General features: G+C 32.4%; 1 protein-coding gene and 1 pseudogene across 2 annotated transcripts; both read right to left on the bottom strand.

Moving 5' to 3' along the window:
- Positions 1–400: 400 nt before the first annotated feature.
- On the bottom strand, positions 401–489 carry BDBG_16332 (annotated as a pseudogene). The gene has a single exon. The product of its transcript is annotated as a tRNA-OTHER (tRNA).
- Positions 490–7,722: 7,233 nt separating this feature from the next.
- On the bottom strand, positions 7,723–9,754 carry BDBG_01254 (oxidoreductase). Its single transcript, XM_002628300.2, has 3 exons — positions 9,205–9,754; positions 8,672–9,055; positions 7,723–8,586 (listed from the first exon to the last, which is right to left on the bottom strand). Exons 1-3 carry the CDS (start codon positions 9,452–9,454, stop codon positions 8,339–8,341), a joined length of 882 nt encoding a protein of 293 aa, XP_002628346.1. The 5' UTR covers positions 9,455–9,754; the 3' UTR covers positions 7,723–8,338.
- Between the last annotated feature and the right edge of the window lie 8,898 nt (positions 9,755–18,652).

The raw sequence follows: 18,652 nt of genomic DNA, 5'->3' as shown, positions 1-18,652 counted from the left end.
AAAGAATTTTTAGAAGTTTAATAAGACTATACAAGTGTAAAATTTCTGAAGTGATTAGAAAATAGAAATATTTGAAATTAATAAAAGATTAATATTATTAATCTGTGAGCTGCTGCTATTATTTATTATTATTATTCTTTCATTATACTCATATGCAAGCGGAGCTTATGATGAGTCCTTGCGTGATGTTAAATACAGGTCAAGTGTTGATTATACAGGAGGAAATACAGGTGTTGAGACCATGCCAAGATAACAAGAACATAGGAAAATACAAAGGAGTGACAATTAGATACATGCGATAATAACTTTCCAGCCCAGGAACATAGAGCAATTCATTGGAGCGATTTGTACACCTCTGTATTTATTAGGAACCTGAGGTGCTTGAGTTCCAGATTTAATGTATCCCCTGCGGGTTTCGAACCCACGCGCCTTGGTTTCCCACGCCAAGGCGCTACCGGGTGGCCGCATTAACCATTCGGCCACCGGGGCGAGAGCTGCTGCTATTCTAATAGAGCTGTAATCTGCAGAAAAAGTAAAAAGAAAAATCTCAGAATCTACTCATTAATAATCACACTCTTATTAAACTCATTCTTTATTATTAAAGTCTCTGACACTGATATCTTTATCTGCTGAGAAGTTAGTACTATAGTACTGCAGAGAAGCATGCTGCAGAAGACTATAAGAGACACTTAAAGTATTAACTTATTAATTTATAAAGTATCTTAGTTATCTGTTTCAATTGAAGTGAGATTCTCTCTAATTAGTAATTGATCTCTGTGATACTTTCAATAGTAGTACTAACTATCTTCTTCTTAAGATTAGTTATTCTGAGATGTTTTTTCATCTTAGAGATTTATATCTTCATCTTCTTTTACAGATGAGTAAGAGAGATCTTCTCAGTCTTGATAGAATCTGTTAACACTTAAAGCTCTGAGACTGTTACTCTGTACTACTGAAGTATCTGAGCTTCTTGTCAGAACTGATACAACATTTTCTTATAGAGTAGATAATACTTACAGAGAGATAGAAATCATTATTACAGATATAATGAAAATAACAGAAGTAAGAGAAGAGATAAGTATATAAAATACTCTCTTTCTTCAGCTATTTAATATAGTGTAGACAAGTGACAGTGCTGATCAGAGACTGCACTGAAGCCTTCTCACAGAGAGAAGATAAAGAAACTGTAAGACTCTACAGATTCAACTCAGCAGTATTCTGAGCAGAGCTTGAGTGTGTTATAGAAGAGAAACTACAGATTGAGCTTCTCAGAGCTGCTATTTTCAGAATCAAGCTCTCTCTGGATTTCTCTTCAAATGATCACACAGAGTCATACATCACTGTGTTAATTAAAGAGAAAGACAGTGTTATAACAGTGATAAGAAAGAAAGAGAATGAACTGAACACAGATAAACTGATCAGTAGAAGAAACAACATCTCACTGCAAGACACAGCTACTACTGCTGCGGCTGTAAGAGATGCAGGAGAAGAAGAAAATGTGATAATAAGAGCAGTACTCTCACAGCTCATTGACACTGTTATCTTCACCTTCAACCTGACTTTCTTGACAGTCACAGTGACTACAGCTGCATCATAAAGACATTTATTATTCACTAGAAAATATCTGAATAAGTCTCTTATTATCTTCTAAGAACAATACTCTTATACACTCACTATTATAGATGAGAAGAGAGAGAGAAAAATGTTTCATAAGAGAGAGAGATCTTTTCAAAAAATTCTATCACTACTGTTAGTATTGCTTCTAAAATACATCACTTTTACAGAGAATTTTATACTCAGAATGAAATATAATAGAAGATCTGCAAGTCACTTATTAACTATATTTTTCACATTTTAAATTGATATATGAGAAACTCACTTATCACATAGTTAATTTGAATAGAGATAAGAAAGAAAGATCTACATAGTCAGCAGAGAAAACTCATCTATTTCTTTATATCACAGTACACATGCTGTCAATTGATTGATAACTATTACTATACAATAAAGATCACTTCTAATTCAGTAATCTTAAGAGTATTAAGACTATGCTCTTAAAGAGAAGAGTATTATCATACTCTTAGCTTTGTTAAAATCTCATTACAGTTTCACACAGCTCATTACTTTCTTACAGATAATTTCATTCATCTTACAGACTATTCAAACTGATTTTCAATCACTCTATGATATTATTCAAATATATTATAGAAAGATCTGATTAATGAACATAAGAATCTCATATCTATATAAGATCAGCAGATTACTCTTTCATACTAGTGAGATATTACTGAGGTATCACTTCAGCTATTTTCACTCATGAAATGAGAGAAGAGTATTCACTCATTGTCTATATAGAATAGCTAGATGCTGACTTCTCATCAAAGAAGTCAGTGATTTGTTTTTCTTCTACTGAAATATATACAAGAGTTACTGCATTTCTCATACAATCTTTTTAGTATACTAAGTATCATATCTGTGATATTCTTGTGATAACTTTGTAGCCTACAAGCTCACTATTTAAGCAAGATAGTCAAGCTCACTTATACAGCTTCTCAAATAACTATCTCTATATGACACTGCTAACTAGTCACTGCTTCAGTTCTGTTATGTTACAGTCAGTAACTTATGAGTTCTAGTGTCTGTAAAATGATCTGCTAGAGAAGAGTCATGATATCTTTTAATAAGTTCTATATATAGAAACTTATTCACAGATATATAAATTCAGTTCTCTCTTCACAAGAGATTATTTAAGTCTCTTTAATTCTTTATTTCTACAGGATTGATCCCTGTTATAAGCAGTTTTCAAATATACTGAGTATATTCATTCTTCAGTTACAGTTCAGACAATCTGAACAGAAGATCTTATAAAGACTTATACTCTGTTTTTTCTTATATCAGGTCTTTCACAGCACTTCTCAAAGTCTGCAAACTCTTCAGATTATAGATACTCTCTTCAAGAATTCTTGCAGAGATTCTCAGAGTGTTAACTCTCAGTGTTATATAGAGTAGTTATACAGACTTCTTCTCTCTCTTCTCTCTCTTCTCTTACAGAGAATTAAGAGACTCTTCAGTCAATCTCTTTATAATACTTAGTCTGAGCATTCTGTAAAGCTTTTCTATCTTCTCTAACTTCTCTGTATCTATTACTCTTGTCTTCTTAACATAGTCTGATCTGTAAGAGAGTTCATCTGCTGAGTTCTTAGTTCTCTTAATATACTCTATCTTGAATCAGAACTGACTCAGTCTCTGAGCTCAGTGAACCTGCTACTGTAAGAGTTTCTTGATTAAAGTAAACTATTATAAGCTGTTATGATCAGTTTTAACAGTAATTACTATTATAAGATTCTCAAAGTAGTGATATCAGTGACAGAAAAATTTCACTATTATGAGAAGCACTTAATTATAAATATTATAGTTAATTGCTACAGATTACATCTTCTGTGAGAAAAAGATCACTGAAATTCAGTTCTTATTTAACTGTAGTTATGAGACTATTTCTGAAATTATAAAGAAGAAGACATCTGTCTTCAATCTGATTAAGAGTAAGAGATTAAAGTGAAACAGTATCACTGTATTCATAAATATCTATTTTAATCTTATAAAGACTCTGTGAGCTTCTAGATTAAGAAAGTTCTCATAGTTCTCTCTTCTTAACAATCTTTTCATTCTTTATTCACAGAATAACTTCTTCTTATTTTCACTCTTCACTATGACTGTAAGAGTCAAGAAGATTCTCATAAATATAAAGATAAATCATCTATAGAAATTCACACAAAGCTTAGAAAGATCTGAATCTCATGAATACTAGTTAGCTCTGATCATGATAGAATAGTCTTAACTTATAAAGATTTCATCTGAATATTATCTACAGTAATTATATATTCTAGGAAATTAATCTGATAGATACTGAAGTTGCACTTTATAAGCTTAACATACAGTTCTGTCTCATCTAAGATCTTCAACACACTTCATACATACTCAGTGTGTTCGTTCTTCTTCACAGAGTACATCATCACATTATTCAGATATATTATCACAAAGACATTTAAATATATATGAAGTATTTTATTAATAAAAGACTGAAATACTACAGAGATATTAGTTAAATCAAAAGATCTTACTAGATATTCAAATAATCTCAGTACAGTTCTAAAGATAGTCTTTTATTCATTCTCAGTCTGTATTCATAGCTGTGTATATATATTGATTATATTCAGTTGTGTGAATATAACAGCTCTCACAAGACAGTTAATTACATTCTCAATCAGAGACAGAGAATAGTGACTCTTTATTATCTTGAAGTTCAGATTACAGTAGTTTATATATAATCTGAGATCTTTATTCTTCTTCTTTACAGATATCACAGAGACTCTCACAGAGATCTGTGAAGATTAGATAAAGTTATTCTTTAGATTCTTCTTCACATAGATCTGTAAGATCTCTGTCTTGTAATAAGAGAGCTTATAGATTGATTCTCAGAAGAGTTTCTACTCTTCTATTAAATCTATTACTAGATTCTTGTTATAGTGAGAAGAAAGCTCAGCTATCTTTACTAAGCTGAACATCTCTGTAAGATCTCAGTATTTCTCTGATATCTGAAGCTCAGTTTTCATAATTACAAAGTTCTCAGATATTTATAAAGTTATTATATAGATGAGCTTATCTTCTCTAATTAACTCTACAGTATTAACTGATTCTATCTCTGTAAGTAAGTCTGTTAATACTGATCAGAAGTATAAACCTGACTCATAGATAGCTATATACAGATTATGTCTTTAAAGTTATATAAGTCTTAAGTATATGTTATCTGTAATATCTTTGATAATCATAGTTTTTATAAATCTTCTTCAGATTTCAGAGAGATCTTGCAATTCAAAGATAATTCTTATAAGTCTCTCAGTTTTCAGATCTGAGTTCTCACACTCTGCTTATTATAAGAGCAGATTTTCAGTTTTCATCACTTAGCTTATTTACTCTGTAAGCTTTAGAGACACTACAGTGATCTGAAATTCTGAGTTTATTAATACTTCTTATACTTATAGAGTAGTAGTACTACAGTACAGTCTCTTTTCATAGGTATATATTTTTATTAAGAGAGTAACAGATTCAGATATTAGCTTTAAGACTCTTAAGAAGGCTGTTGCTAACTCTGTCTATGACTTCTCAAATTTCTATTTTGATTTATATGAATAGTTTGTATAGAGATATTCTGATTTAGAATAGATAAAGTAGAGACTCTTTTTCTTAATCTCTCTATTATATACTTTATTTATAGAAGCTTATAAAGCTCTCTCTCTCTGCTTAGTAGTTAGATATGAATCTCTCTATATCTTATTATCTTTCTCTGATAAATCTGTTCTCTGTTATTCTGACTTTTACAGAACTGATCAGTGATTCACTCTCTATAAGTCTATGACTCTTATAGTGATTTATAAGCAGTGAATGAGAGTTATCAGTTTCTTCAGAGTTAAGAACTTAGAGTCTTACTTTATAAGCTTATTCTACATATCTTTATTCAGTCTCTTTATAAATATTATTATTCAGATCTTGTTTCAGAGCTCTGTTTTCACAGATCTTAATTCATACTATAATTTTATAAAGTATTATAAGTAGTCTTTATCAGATTTCTCATCTCTTTTTCTAATACTGATAATTACAGCTCAGATATTCTCTGTCTGACTTATAAAGTTTCTTAACTTATTCTCTAAATAGATCTTAAGAACAGATCAGTGAAATCTCTTATAATCATTTTTTAAATAATTCAGTCAGTTCTTAGCTTCAGTGTAGTAGAGATCTGTTATTGTATAGATAACAGCTTTTTCATCTTTTATATTATATAGTTAAACTTGTAAGTCAATTTCAAATGCAAACTTATAAAAGCTTTTATAGATTGTAATTTAATAATTAGTCTTAAGTGATTATAGCTTAAGAAAGTTTCTTTTCAGTTCATAGATATTTTCAAAGATTATGTCTAGAGACTTGATTTAAGAATGTTTACAGATAGTAAGTATTTCTTGTGAAAAAATAGCTTGATTCTGTAAGAGCTGCTCAAGAATATTCTTCACTAAGATTGATTTATTTATGAATTCAGAGAGTTCTTCTATCACAGATGCAGAGAATAATATTCTGTCAGTAATTAATAAGTTGTCTGAGACTTCTTTTATAAAGATTATTTATGATTAAGATAACTGCTTCTGAATGCTTGTAGTAGAGTTTACAGAGATTGAAGTATACAAGTTTCTAGTTCTTTCAGTTATAATAGATGATTGCTAACTAACTGAGCTTGAAATGTAAGAATAAGTACTCACAGATGATTATTCAGATATTTGTAGCTTGATATAATATATACTGTTAACTACTAGAAGTATTCACAGTAGAAAGATAAAATGTAGAGATTAAATATATAATAGAATTCAAGCTGAGTTATGAATAGTATTTATGAACTTCAATCTATATAGTTGTGTGTAGCCAAGGGCCACTAACTCTATTGATTACATGAGAGATAGGAATAGAGGTAAAGAATTCGTGAGAAGCGGGATTTCTTACAGAAATTGAAAGAAGTGTAATTGTATAAATATCTTATACATTTAAGATGTCAGTACTCTCAGACCTTTTACTGACATTCTCTTGTAAGATTTTGTTACAGAGTCAGAGTGACTGATGAGTAAGCTTCTATTTAGAGACTCAGTACTCACTTAACTAGTTATTTATTTCTCTATTTCTTATACATTGTTACATATTCAGATATCTTAATAAGTAATTATTTTTATTGAGAAGATAATGAATGTTTTTCAAGTGTAAGAGATCTATACTAAATAGATTAGTATAATATTTATAAGTCTTATAATACAAAATTGAAAAGCATTAGAGAAGGAAAAAAAGTGAAAGTGCAGAAATCAGTAATCAGAGTGAATATTTATACACATACATAGTAAAGCTTCAGAGTGAAAGAATAGAAATTCTGTGAGTTTTCAGCTGAGAATTGATAACTTAGAATTAAAGCTTTAACAGAAATCTATAAAGTATAATAAAATAGTCTATATAATTAATTAGCCGCAGCCCGCCACAGTTTTAATATTTTTTCAAATTATTTTTATATATTTTATCTGTGAAATTAATAAAAAGAGTTATTAATTTCAGTATTTTATTTTTAATATAATTTAAGTAATAGTTAAGTTCATTTTAACTATACTTTTTAAGTGTATACTTTTTAATTATTTATATTTATTTATATAAATATAAATATATATTGATTATTTATTATATAATATTAATATAATAATTCATCACAGCTATATTACTCTCACTATGAAAAATATACAGTAGATAATATATATTATAAAACCTCTAAGAAGTGATAAAATATTATAACTTTAAAATTATAACTTAATTTTTTTTAAATTCTTTTTACTTTTAAACTTTTTATATTATATTATTATTATTTTTTATTTTATAACTTTTCTTTTTCTTTTTTTTAAATTTTCTTCATTTTTAACTTAAATTACATAAATTATAAGTACCTTTAATTAAAGTTTTAACTGTATTTAAAAAAATAATAAAATTTAAAAATACTCTGTTAAATTTTCGATAAATGAAAACTATGTTATAATATTATATAAGTGAGAAATAATTTCACAGTTTAATTTAATATTATTTTTAATAATAAGAGCAGAATAAAATTATAATTAAGAATTTAAATATATTCTTTAACTGAGACTAAATTTTTATTTGAAAAGTAAATCTGAGATTTTCAATATTTGAAATAAAGTGATTTAAGATCAATGTAATGAATATAAACTGTGATTAGAAGTAATGTCTTTAAACAACATGATAACTGTAAAGTTTGATCCTGGTCCCAGTCACAGTTAAACGGCCAGTCTAATGAGGAGTCACATGGGGTGTGCATTTTTTCAACCAATCATATCACAGAATGGGGCCTGCAAGATCTCACCTTCTATTCTAATCAGGTTTTGCAAGCACCTAACATATTACTTCGCTTCGCTCCGTAAATAGGATAACTCTAGCGCTTTTTAATCTCCCTATTCTTATTCTCATGATTGTCTTCTTGTGAAGTAAAGGAGGAAAGAGAGTGATAATCTATTTTAGTCCATTGGGGGAAAAAAGAAGAAAGGAGGGAGAGTGAAGGAAGGGCTTCTCTTTCCTCGTGGAGTTAATCCGCATTGATGTATAATAGCCACCCATCTATGCTAACCCTTATTTGCATCATGCTCAAAACGAGACATTCGGTTCCCAGTTTGAAATAATGTTGAAAAGTAGTATCATTTTTCAGATTAGGTAAAATGCGTAACAGCAAAGCAAAAGGTACCAGAAAACGTGATCATGGCAAGACATATCCTCCATCAACAATAATATCGGCTCCGGTTGTGTAACTAGAAGCATCGGAGGCAAGGTACAGGTATGCGCCAGTAAGCTCGTGGGGCTCTCCCTCACGGCCCATGGGGATCTTTCCTCGCCAGATATCCTTGGTCGCCTCGGGGACGAAGTTGGAGAGCTCCGTGGCGATATACCCGGGCGAGACGGAGTTAGCACGTGCGAAGCGCACCCACTCGACGGCGAAAGATTTGCCTACAAGTTGTATGGTTAATAAAACGCCTCTGGTTTAAGATGGAGATCATCGATATTAGAGTAAAAACACAAGAAAGGCACTTACACATATGTATCACAGCGACCTTGGATGCATTATACGCCGCTTGTAGCTGCGGGTAATTGACAATGTGCGCACTCATCGATGCTGTGGCGATGAAGCTTCCATAGGAGAAATTTTCCAGCTTCTTGCCGTTGATATCGGTCCCCTCTTCTTTCTGGCGTCTCCAATGGTGGGCAGCAGCGCGGGCACAGTAGAAAACGCCGTCGATGTTTGTCGCGATGACCTGGCGGTAATGATCCAGTTCGGCATCTACCATGGGGCCTTGAGTCCAGGCGACGCCGGAGTTGGCAATGAAGACATCGAGGCGCCCGTTGAATTCCTTGACGATGTTATTTACGGCGTCAGAGACTGCTTGTGGGTCTGTGACGTTGACTTGATATGCTCTACCTGTATGTATGGAGTAGTCAGCTTCTGCTGACTGGGAGGACTTATGTTCGCTTTTGTAAACACGTAACTTCTTTTTTCGTAAAAAAAATAGGTTCAATTGAACACGAAGGGAACAGATATGTCGTAATAAATAACTAAAGAATGCTTACATTGAACACCATACTTCTTCTGGACCTCCGCCGCCCTGTCGAGAGCAGCCTTGTTGCTATTGTACCAGATGGCAACATTGGCACCCGCTTCGGCCAAAGCGTGTGCAACAGCCAGACCGATTCCTGCGCCAGCACCGGTGACGATAGCTGTTTTCCCCTTTAGTGAGAAGAGAGACATGATCCCCCGATTGGAGGAGGATGGCCTGGTGTTATCTGTCCGGAACTTGCCGTCGACAATTGGGGCGTCCATGTTGGAAATAGGTAGAGAGAAAGGTTGGAACTAGATTATCTAAGAATTGAGTGTCTGAAGACTAAAGCAGAGTCCTTCCAGCCCTCTAGACGTGTGTGTTTCGGTAGCTATAAGGGAAGATATATAAACAGCTGAAGTGTGAGGGGGCACGGGAGGAATCAGTTGGATGCTGAGTAAGAATTGGGGTAATTGGGTTTAAATTACTCCGTTAGATGCGAGTCAACGGCGATTGTAATTTAAAGCAGATGTTAAATCGAACAAGTCAAAATCGTCATATCACGGGCGACAGCGGCGGGAAACATATACCCAATTAGTCAAACGCAACTACATAATTATAGGATTTACTTTCCCCTTCATCATCACGAAAACACAGATCCACTAGCTACGCCTGGCTGGCAGCTTGACCGTGACGTTAGTGGCTGGATATTGTCAGGGGAGCCGCGGCGGGGTAGTTAAATTTATCGAAATTGAATATTAATTGATCCATGGCACTCAGGTAAATGTCTCTGAAATCAGTATTAAATTGATCATCGAAGAGGCCAGAGTTCATAGTGAATCATATATTCTATACTTGTACATGTACATGTACATCGTCGAATTAGTTTCAACATTTCTTGTTTCTGTGAGATAGGTGATCTCATTAATCTGAGAGAAGATAACTAGCTATATTGTAAATATAGATAATTAACGTAATCAATCTACCCAACGCCCGCGTACACCCAACGCCCGCTCAATCTTCATTTTTTCATCCATCTTCAAACACTCACAACATGCACTATGAAGCAGTTATACAAGCAGCAATTGATGATTTGAATGCACAATTGATCTCTAATTACTGAGACTGCTAAATAATATGAAATCAATCAATATACATTATCACAGTGTTATAGAGATGTTGTAAGAATAAGTACTCATAGGCAATTATTCAGGTGCTTGCTGTGAAAGATGTAAAGCTTTGTGTGATTGAAAGATTGCTAGCTTTGTGGAAAGTTATATGATGGAAGGATTAGTAAGCCAGATCATGTGACCTGACATCCCCACTCACCAGAGTAACTATACATGATGCTATATACAAAATTCGCCTTCTAATCAAGTACAGATATAAAAAATGACTGAAAAATGTATAGTAATGAAAAATCAGTCATGATATACATCATTTTTTATCCCTCTATATTCCTATCTTCTTTATTTTCTCTTTTCAATGTATATATTTCAATGTTTCAAGTGATTTAGTAAGCTCATCTGCTGTGTTCTCAGCAGATAGAACATATCAGATAGATATCTCATTCTTGTGAACAAGATTCTAAAGAATGTGGAAATGAACCTCTATATGCTTCAAGTAGTGTGGAATTGCTTCAGAAGAGAATAGCTCTATGACAGACTTATTATCAGCATGAATTGTATAAGCAAGATCATTGACTGTGATGGAAATGAGATGATCATCAGCATTCAGATTATTGAGATAAGATGGGATGAATTCAGTGTCTTCTAGAAGCTCTCAGAGACAGACAAGCTCATATACAGCCTTGAAGGATGCAATATATTCGGTCTCTGTTGATGACTTGAAGACCCCTGTTTACCGGCAGCTCTGCCATGCAACGGGGCCACCTGCCATGTAGATGATATAACCGGTGGTTGAACAGGATCCTGGATCTCTACCGGCTCAATCGGCATCTGTGTATACTACAGGTTCAATTTCAGCACCTCTGTGATAGATTATATCCTCATTGATTGAATTCTGTAGATATTGAAGTGTACACTTGTATACAGCCCAGTTCTTTGATGTAGACTGAGAGCTGAATCATTCAAGAAATTCTGTGACAAAGCTCATATCAGAACAGGTATTAAATGTCAGATATTACAGAGATCTGATATCAGATTAATAGAACTATAGAATAAATTCTGCTATGTATATAATCAGTTTCTTATCATCATTCATAAAATTAATATTCTTCTTCATAGAAGTGAATATAGAATGACAGTCATTTATTAAAAACTTCTTCAGAAGATTTCTTACAAAGAGAGATTGAGATAATATTAATAAAGTTGAATCTCTATCACTCTTCATTTCTAAATAGTAATTGAAATTCTCTATATTCTTGATCTTGTAATTAGCAGTGATTTCAGCTTTGACTCAGTTCAGATCTTTGATTTTCAGACTGTAGAGATGAACATTATTCATGTAGATAATTATATAAATCTATCTTTTATTATGAATAAATAGTTCAGTATTAGAGAGACTGATATAAAAGTCTGAGTATAATAGCATCTTTCACAGCTTCTTATATTATAAGAGTGCTGCTTACTTAAGATTGTAGAGTTTCTGCATTAACTCATATACAAGATTATCACAGTCTTCACAGAATTCTGTGAGTTGATTTATATATATTCATTCATCAGCAGGCAGTTAAGTGTTTAAAAAAGCAGTTATCATATCAATCTGCAGAACATACTATTCTCAGAATATCAAGATTATTATGAGAGCTTATGAGATGAATACAGAGATAATATGTGTAAAGATTCTTGAGTAATTAACTCTCTTCTATTGAAGATTTTCATAGATAACTCAGTAAGTCTTATAACAGATAATATTACTTATATTATTGAACTTTTTATCAAATACTCATTGATTATAAAGAATACTTATTTATAATATTCTCTCAATCAGTCATTAGATCTCTATCTATTTCAAATAGTTAATCTCTTTAACACAGGTCTTGTAATAATATTTTCATTCTATGAAAGCTTTAATATATATGAGATTTTTCAGAATTGAAAGTGCAGTGATCTCAGAATCAGTGAATAAATCTTTAAGACTATCTCTCACTAAAGATTTCCTCACTACAGTGATATTTCTTGTAGATGTCAGAGAATCATCTGATTTAACTGTGAATTCTGAGAAGTTCAGTATATTCTGTACTAAAAAGATAGGTATTCTCACAGAGATATTATAGTCAATTTGTAACGTGACGGAACCGAAGCGGTGGCTAGTCGGCGGCGTCACGTAGAGGTAGTTGTTTTGAGAAGCCGTATGAGTGAGCTTGACTATCTTGCTTGAATAGCGAACTCATAGGCTATAGGGTTATTGTGAGAATATCACAGATATGGTACTTAGTATACTAAGAAGATTGTATAAGACACACAGTAACTCTTGTGTATATTCCTCTAGAAGTAAAAGAAACAAATCACTGACTTCTTTAATAAGAAGCCAGCATCTAGCTATTCTATATAGACAATGAGTGAATACTCTTCTCTCATTTCACAAGTGAGAATAGCCAGAGTGATACCTCAGCAGCATCTCATTATCAAGGAAGAGTAATCTGCTGATCTCATATAGAAGTGAGATTCTTATATTCATTAATCAGATCTTTCTATAATATATCTGAATAATGTCATAGAGTGATTGATAATCAGTTCAGACAGAATGAAATCATCTGCATAAAAGTGATAGACTATGTGAAATCATAACAGAGTCTTAGCATAGTCAGAAGTATGATAATACTCTTCTCTTTAAGAGTATAGTCTCTATACTCTTAAGATTATTAGATTAGAAATTATCTTTGTTGTATAGTAACAGTTGTCAACTGATTGACAGTGCATATGCTGCATATGATATAAAGAAATAGATGAGTTTTTCTGCTAACTGTATAGATCTTCTTTTTCTCACCTTCATTCAAATCAAACACATGATAAGTGAGTTTCTTATATATTGATTTAAAATGTGGAAAAATATAGTTAATAAGTGACTTACAGATCTCTTATTATATTTCATTCTATATATGAAATTCTCTGCAAAAGTGATGTGTTTTAGAGACAAAGCTAACAGTAGTGACAGGATTTTTTTAAAAAGATTCTCTCTTTTTATGAAATATTTTTCTTTCTCTTCTCTCAATTGCAACAGTAAGTGCATAAGAGTATTATTCTTGAAGAATAATAGAGGGCTTATTCTGATGTTTTCTAGTGAGTAAACATCTTCATGGTGCAGCAGCAGTCTCTGTGATCATCAAGAAAGCCAGGTTGAAGGTGACAGTATCAATGAGCTGTGAGAGCACCACTCTCATTGTCATATCTTCTTCTTCTCCTGCTTCTTTTGCAGCTGCAGCAGTAGTCACTGTGTCTTGCAGTGAGATGTCATTTCTTCTGCCAGTCAGTTCATCCATGTCTGGTTCATTCCCTGCCCCTCTCAATGCTGTTGTGATGCCACCCCCTCTCCCAGTCAATACAGTGGTGTATGACCCTGTGTGATCATTTGAAGAGGAACTTGGGAAGAGCTTGATTCCAGAGACAGTGGCTCTGAGAAGCTCAATCTGTAGTTTCTCTCTCATGGCATGCCTGAGCCCTGCTCAGAATACTGCTGAGTTGAGTCTGCAGAGTTCTGCAGTTTCTTCATCTTCTCTCTGTGAGAAGGCTTCAGTGTGGTCTCTGACTGGTACTGCTACTTGTCTGCACTGCATTAAGCAGCTGAAGAAGAGAAGGATTTTATATACTTATCTCTTCTCTTACTCTTATTATTTTCATTGCATCTGCAACAATAACTTCTATCTCTCTATAAGTATTATCTCACAGAAAGACATCATGTCAGTTCTGACAAGAAGTCTAGATACTCAAGCAGTACAGAGTGAGAGTCTCAGAGCTTTAAGTATTGATGAATTTCATCAAGGCTGAGAAGGTCTCTCTTACTCATCTGTAAAAAGAGATGAAAGCATGAATCTTCAAGATGAAAAAACACCTCAGAATGACTGATCTTAAGAAGAAGTTAGTCAGTGTTACTGTTAAAAGTATCATGAAGATCAATTACTGATTGAAGAGAATCTTACTTCAGTTAAAGCAGATGATTAAGATATTTTATAAGTTAATAAGTTAACACTTTCAGCATCTCTTATACTCTTCTACAGCATGCTTCTCTATAGTACTGCAGTACTAACTTCTTAGCAGATAAAGATATCAGTACTGAAGACTTCAACAGTGAAGAATAAGTTCAGTGAGAGTATAATTATTAATGAGTAGATTCTGAAATTCTCTCTTTTTACTTTTTCAGCAGGCTGCAGCTCTATTAGAATAGCAGCAGCTCACAGATTAATAATATTAATCTTTTTATTAATTTTCAATATCTCTTTTCTTTAATCACTTCAGAATTTTTACACTTGTGTAGTCTTATTACACTTCTAAAAAACTCTTTGAGAGAAAATAGAAGAAGAGTGCTATAGAGTCTATAAGATATCAGCTTATCACTGTGAGATTCTCTCTAAAAAATTCTTTGAAAAAAACAAGAAGTCTTAAGTAGTATTTCTTGCTCAATGTCTCTGACATGTAATAGAGCAGTCTCTACTAGTCATCTCATAGCTTGCAATCTCTTTCTCAGCATTTTTCAAATACTCAAGTGATTTCTATAAATTCTCTGATGATGAATAATCTTCTTATTTAACAAGATATTGAAGCTTGCTGTAATGTATTCACTTGTTCAATATTTTCTTCATAAGATATTCAGTATTACTCTTAATCTCAATATTATTCAGCTGAGACAGCTTTATCTCAGAGCATTGCTTATAGAGCTTTAAATAGAAAATGTGAAAAACAGAATGAATTGATTTCAATTCTGTAAATAATTTCAACTTATATATCTGCTTACTCATCACTCTTATTACTGAGAAAGGTTCTAGCTATCACTCACTGAGCTTCTTATATAATCTCATTGTCTTGATATTCTTTGCTGAAAGTAGCACTTGATTCTCTATCAAGAACTTCATTGAAAGATGTTTTCAATTATAGTATTTTATCTACTACTTCTAAGTGTGATGAATACTTTTCATCATCTTCTCATGAATTTTATTCAAAAGTTTCAATCTCACTTTTACTTCTAATACTGAGAAATACTTCATTCTCTGTACCTGTCTGACATTCTGACTATCTATCTTCTTCTTTGAAACATCATTCATGATGTCACTGAGTAATGAAGAATTATATTCATAACAAGCATAGAAAGAAGATACTCTTAAGATTGCATTCTTTGCATTATTATATATAAATTCAGTGATCAGAAGATGTTTGAGTCAATCATTCTAATAATATAAATAGAACACTTAAAGATACTGTTCTAGTGTCTGATTCTGACATTCAGTCTGATCATCAGTCTGCAGATGAAATGTAGTACTGAGAAGACATCTTATCATAAGATGATAGCAAAAAGCTGATCAGTATTTGCTGATAAAGAGGGATTCTCAATCTATTATCAATAATTTCAGAGCATTATAATTATAAATGATGATATCTAAAAACAGGTCAGTTAATTCAGAGGCTTTAATCTTTTTATGAATAGAGATATATCTGATTATCTTCATGAAGTAGTCAATAATAATCAAAATCAAGTCATATTCTTTAACTCTTGTCAACTTCAGCAGGTCAACTATGAAATTCATCAATAGATTCTGCTATAAGTTCTTTAAAACAGACAGTGGCACTAACTCACTGTATTACTTGTACTGTGAAATCTTTATTCTTTGACAGACATTGTAAGTTTCAACATACTCTTTGACATCTGTCTGAAGCTTGTCTTAAATGTATTTATATTTTAGAAGCTTCTCAGTCTTCTCTAATCTGAAGTGCCTCACATGAGAATCATTATAATGAATTCTTAATAACTCCTGATATACTGCTCTGCTATGAGAGATAAAGACTGAACTATTCAGCAGTAGAAGTTCATATTCTTCTAGTTATCAGTGACTTAGTTTCTTAGCAGTACTGCCTCACTCAGAGCCTGTCTCTTTCAAGTTCAAATCAGATTCTTTCTTCTTTAACTTCTGAATTCAAGCTGCAGTAGAGGCATTCTCCTTCTGTAACTTATTAATGAATTTCAAAAGTAGTCAGATTGAAAGATTGTAGATTATTTCATTCTTTGTCAATTCAATAATTGCAAGATATGACATGAGAAGCTCATGATCTTCAGTATTAGTTCTCTGTGAGAACTCAGGTTCTCTTCTACCTTCTATACTAAGTTGTGCAGCTGCCTCTTCAGCACTGTTTCTGAGCTTTGAAGAATCTTAACTCTCTGCAGTCAGCTTCTTCTGCAGTGATAACAGAGGTTCTTTTATAGAATTCTTCTCCACATCAATGATATTATAATCAGGCTGCTTAGATAATATGTCAGCAGAGTTAAGCTGATCTGAACAGTATCAGATATAGAAATTATACTCTGAAAGCAGCTTCACTCATCTGACTTGATGTTCTGTCAAGCTCTTTGTTGTCAAGAAGTAATGCAGATTTGTATAATCAGTGAGAACTTGCACTGAGTACTTACTATTCTGAAGATAATATCACCAGATCTTAAAGAATTTGACAATTACTAACATCTTCTGATTATGAGTATTATACCTTCTCTGTGTGAGTGATAACTTCTTGAAGAAAAAAGCTACTGATCTTCATTCATAGCATCTTATAGACTCTGTGAAAAAGTCTTCTCTCACAGATAATTCATTGCCTATTTTCTCAGAAATAATTATTCTCTGATTCTTTCAACATTGAAAGGCCTCTGATATCAACTATGAAAAGATTTCACAGATCTCATTTCTGAATGCATCAGTCTCACACTAACTGAGTAAGTCAGAGTTAAAGTGATTCAGTATTGTGACATCTGTGAAAGCTTGTTTCAATTTCACAAATGCCTGTGCAGTGCCTTGAGTGAGAGTAAACAGTTTTATTTTCCTGTCTTTCACACTTCTCTTTAACAGATCTGTAAGAGGGACAGTAATTTATGAATATACATAGATAAATTATCTGTAGAAATTCACAAATTCTAGAAACACCTGCATCTCATAGTATATTCACAGCATCAGCCAGTTCTCAATGACAGAGACTCAGCTTCTATTCATTGAAATGTCATTCATCTCAATAATATAACCTAAGAAATCAATCTTCTGCATGTAGAACAAGCATTTTTCAGTGTTTACATAGAGTTAATACTGTCTTAAGCAACTCAACACTTTTTAAACATGGATATCATGTTCTTTCTCTGATTTCAAGAAGATTAAAATGTTGTTCAGGTATACTATGCAGAAGACATTGACAAGGCTGCACAGTGCCTCATTTATATAGGTCTGAAAGATGACTGAAGTATTACAAAGATTAAAAGGTAAAACAAGATATTTGAAATTGCTGTACTTAGTATAAAAAGCTGTTTTTCAAACATTGTCTTCATTAACTCTGATTCTATGATAGACATTCTGTATATCAATCTTTGAGAACATCTTCACTTCAGATAATTGATTGATTATCTTGTCAATCAATGATAATAAATAGCAATTCTTAACTATCATCTTGTTGAGGCCTCTGTAGTCTATGCATAGACATAGCCTATCATTCTTCTTAAGCATAAAGAGTATAGATGCCTCTGCTGAACTCTTTGATAAATATATTCAGTTCTTTGATTGCACTTCTTCAAGATATTTATACAGAACATTCAACTTCTTTACAGACAAGTTATAAAGAGATCTGTACAACACTGTTGCACTGTCTTCAAGATGAATCTTATATTATATCTTGATATCAGAAAACTTCACTGCTTCTCTTTCTGAAAAGATATTCTTAAAATCTGTAAAGAGATGTTGTGTATATTCATCTTCAATGATGAATACTGCTGCTAATCTTACAGTGAGAATGATGACTTCTTCATCTATTCTCAAGTCTCAGTCATCTACTACACAGTATATCAACTCAATCTTTTTCTCAAGATTCTTTCAATGAAACTCTTCAGGTTTCTCTATCACTGTCTCTTCATTAGTGAGACAGTATTATCACATCAGAGTGACTCAGTTAATGAGAGAATTGTTTTCTCTTAATTACAGAAGACTTAGAATAATGTTCTTATCTATAATATTAACTGCATGAAGAAGCAGACTACTCTTCTTAAAGATTTCTTCTGAGTCTGTGATCATATACTTCACTTGAATTATGTTAAAACAGTGATATTTCATTTCATCAGTAAATTTCATATAATCTGATAAATCTATCTTCTTTCAACTCTTTATCAAAGAAAAGAAATAGAATATGAAGTTAGTATCTACTCTGAAGTCAAGTAGGCATCTCACTGATATCTTCTCATTCAGAGTATGCATTGTAATTGTAATATGAACTCAGAGATATGAAAATTATCAATTCTTCATTTCTTTCTCTTCATTATCTTTCACAGATACATTTGTTAGAAGA

The sequence above is a fragment of the Blastomyces gilchristii genome (genome assembly GCF_000003855.2).
Source record: "Blastomyces gilchristii SLH14081 genomic scaffold supercont1.2, whole genome shotgun sequence".
Taxonomy (NCBI): domain Eukaryota; kingdom Fungi; phylum Ascomycota; class Eurotiomycetes; order Onygenales; family Ajellomycetaceae; genus Blastomyces; species Blastomyces gilchristii.
This window is presented reverse-complemented; position numbering and strand designations above follow the sequence as displayed.

Bases quoted from the DNA above. Each gene is read 5' to 3' on its own strand.
- BDBG_01254 (XM_002628300.2), bottom strand. From the start codon at position 9,454: ATGGACGCCCCAATTGTCGACGGCAAGTTCCGGACAGATAACACCAGG. The intron at 9,056-9,204 runs GTAAGCATTCTT...CCATACATACAG, and splicing joins GAAGAAGTATGGTGTTCAAT to GTAGAGCATATCAAGTCAAC. The intron at 8,587-8,671 runs GTAAGTGCCTTT...TACAACTTGTAG, and splicing joins GGTCGCTGTGATACATATGT to GCAAATCTTTCGCCGTCGAG.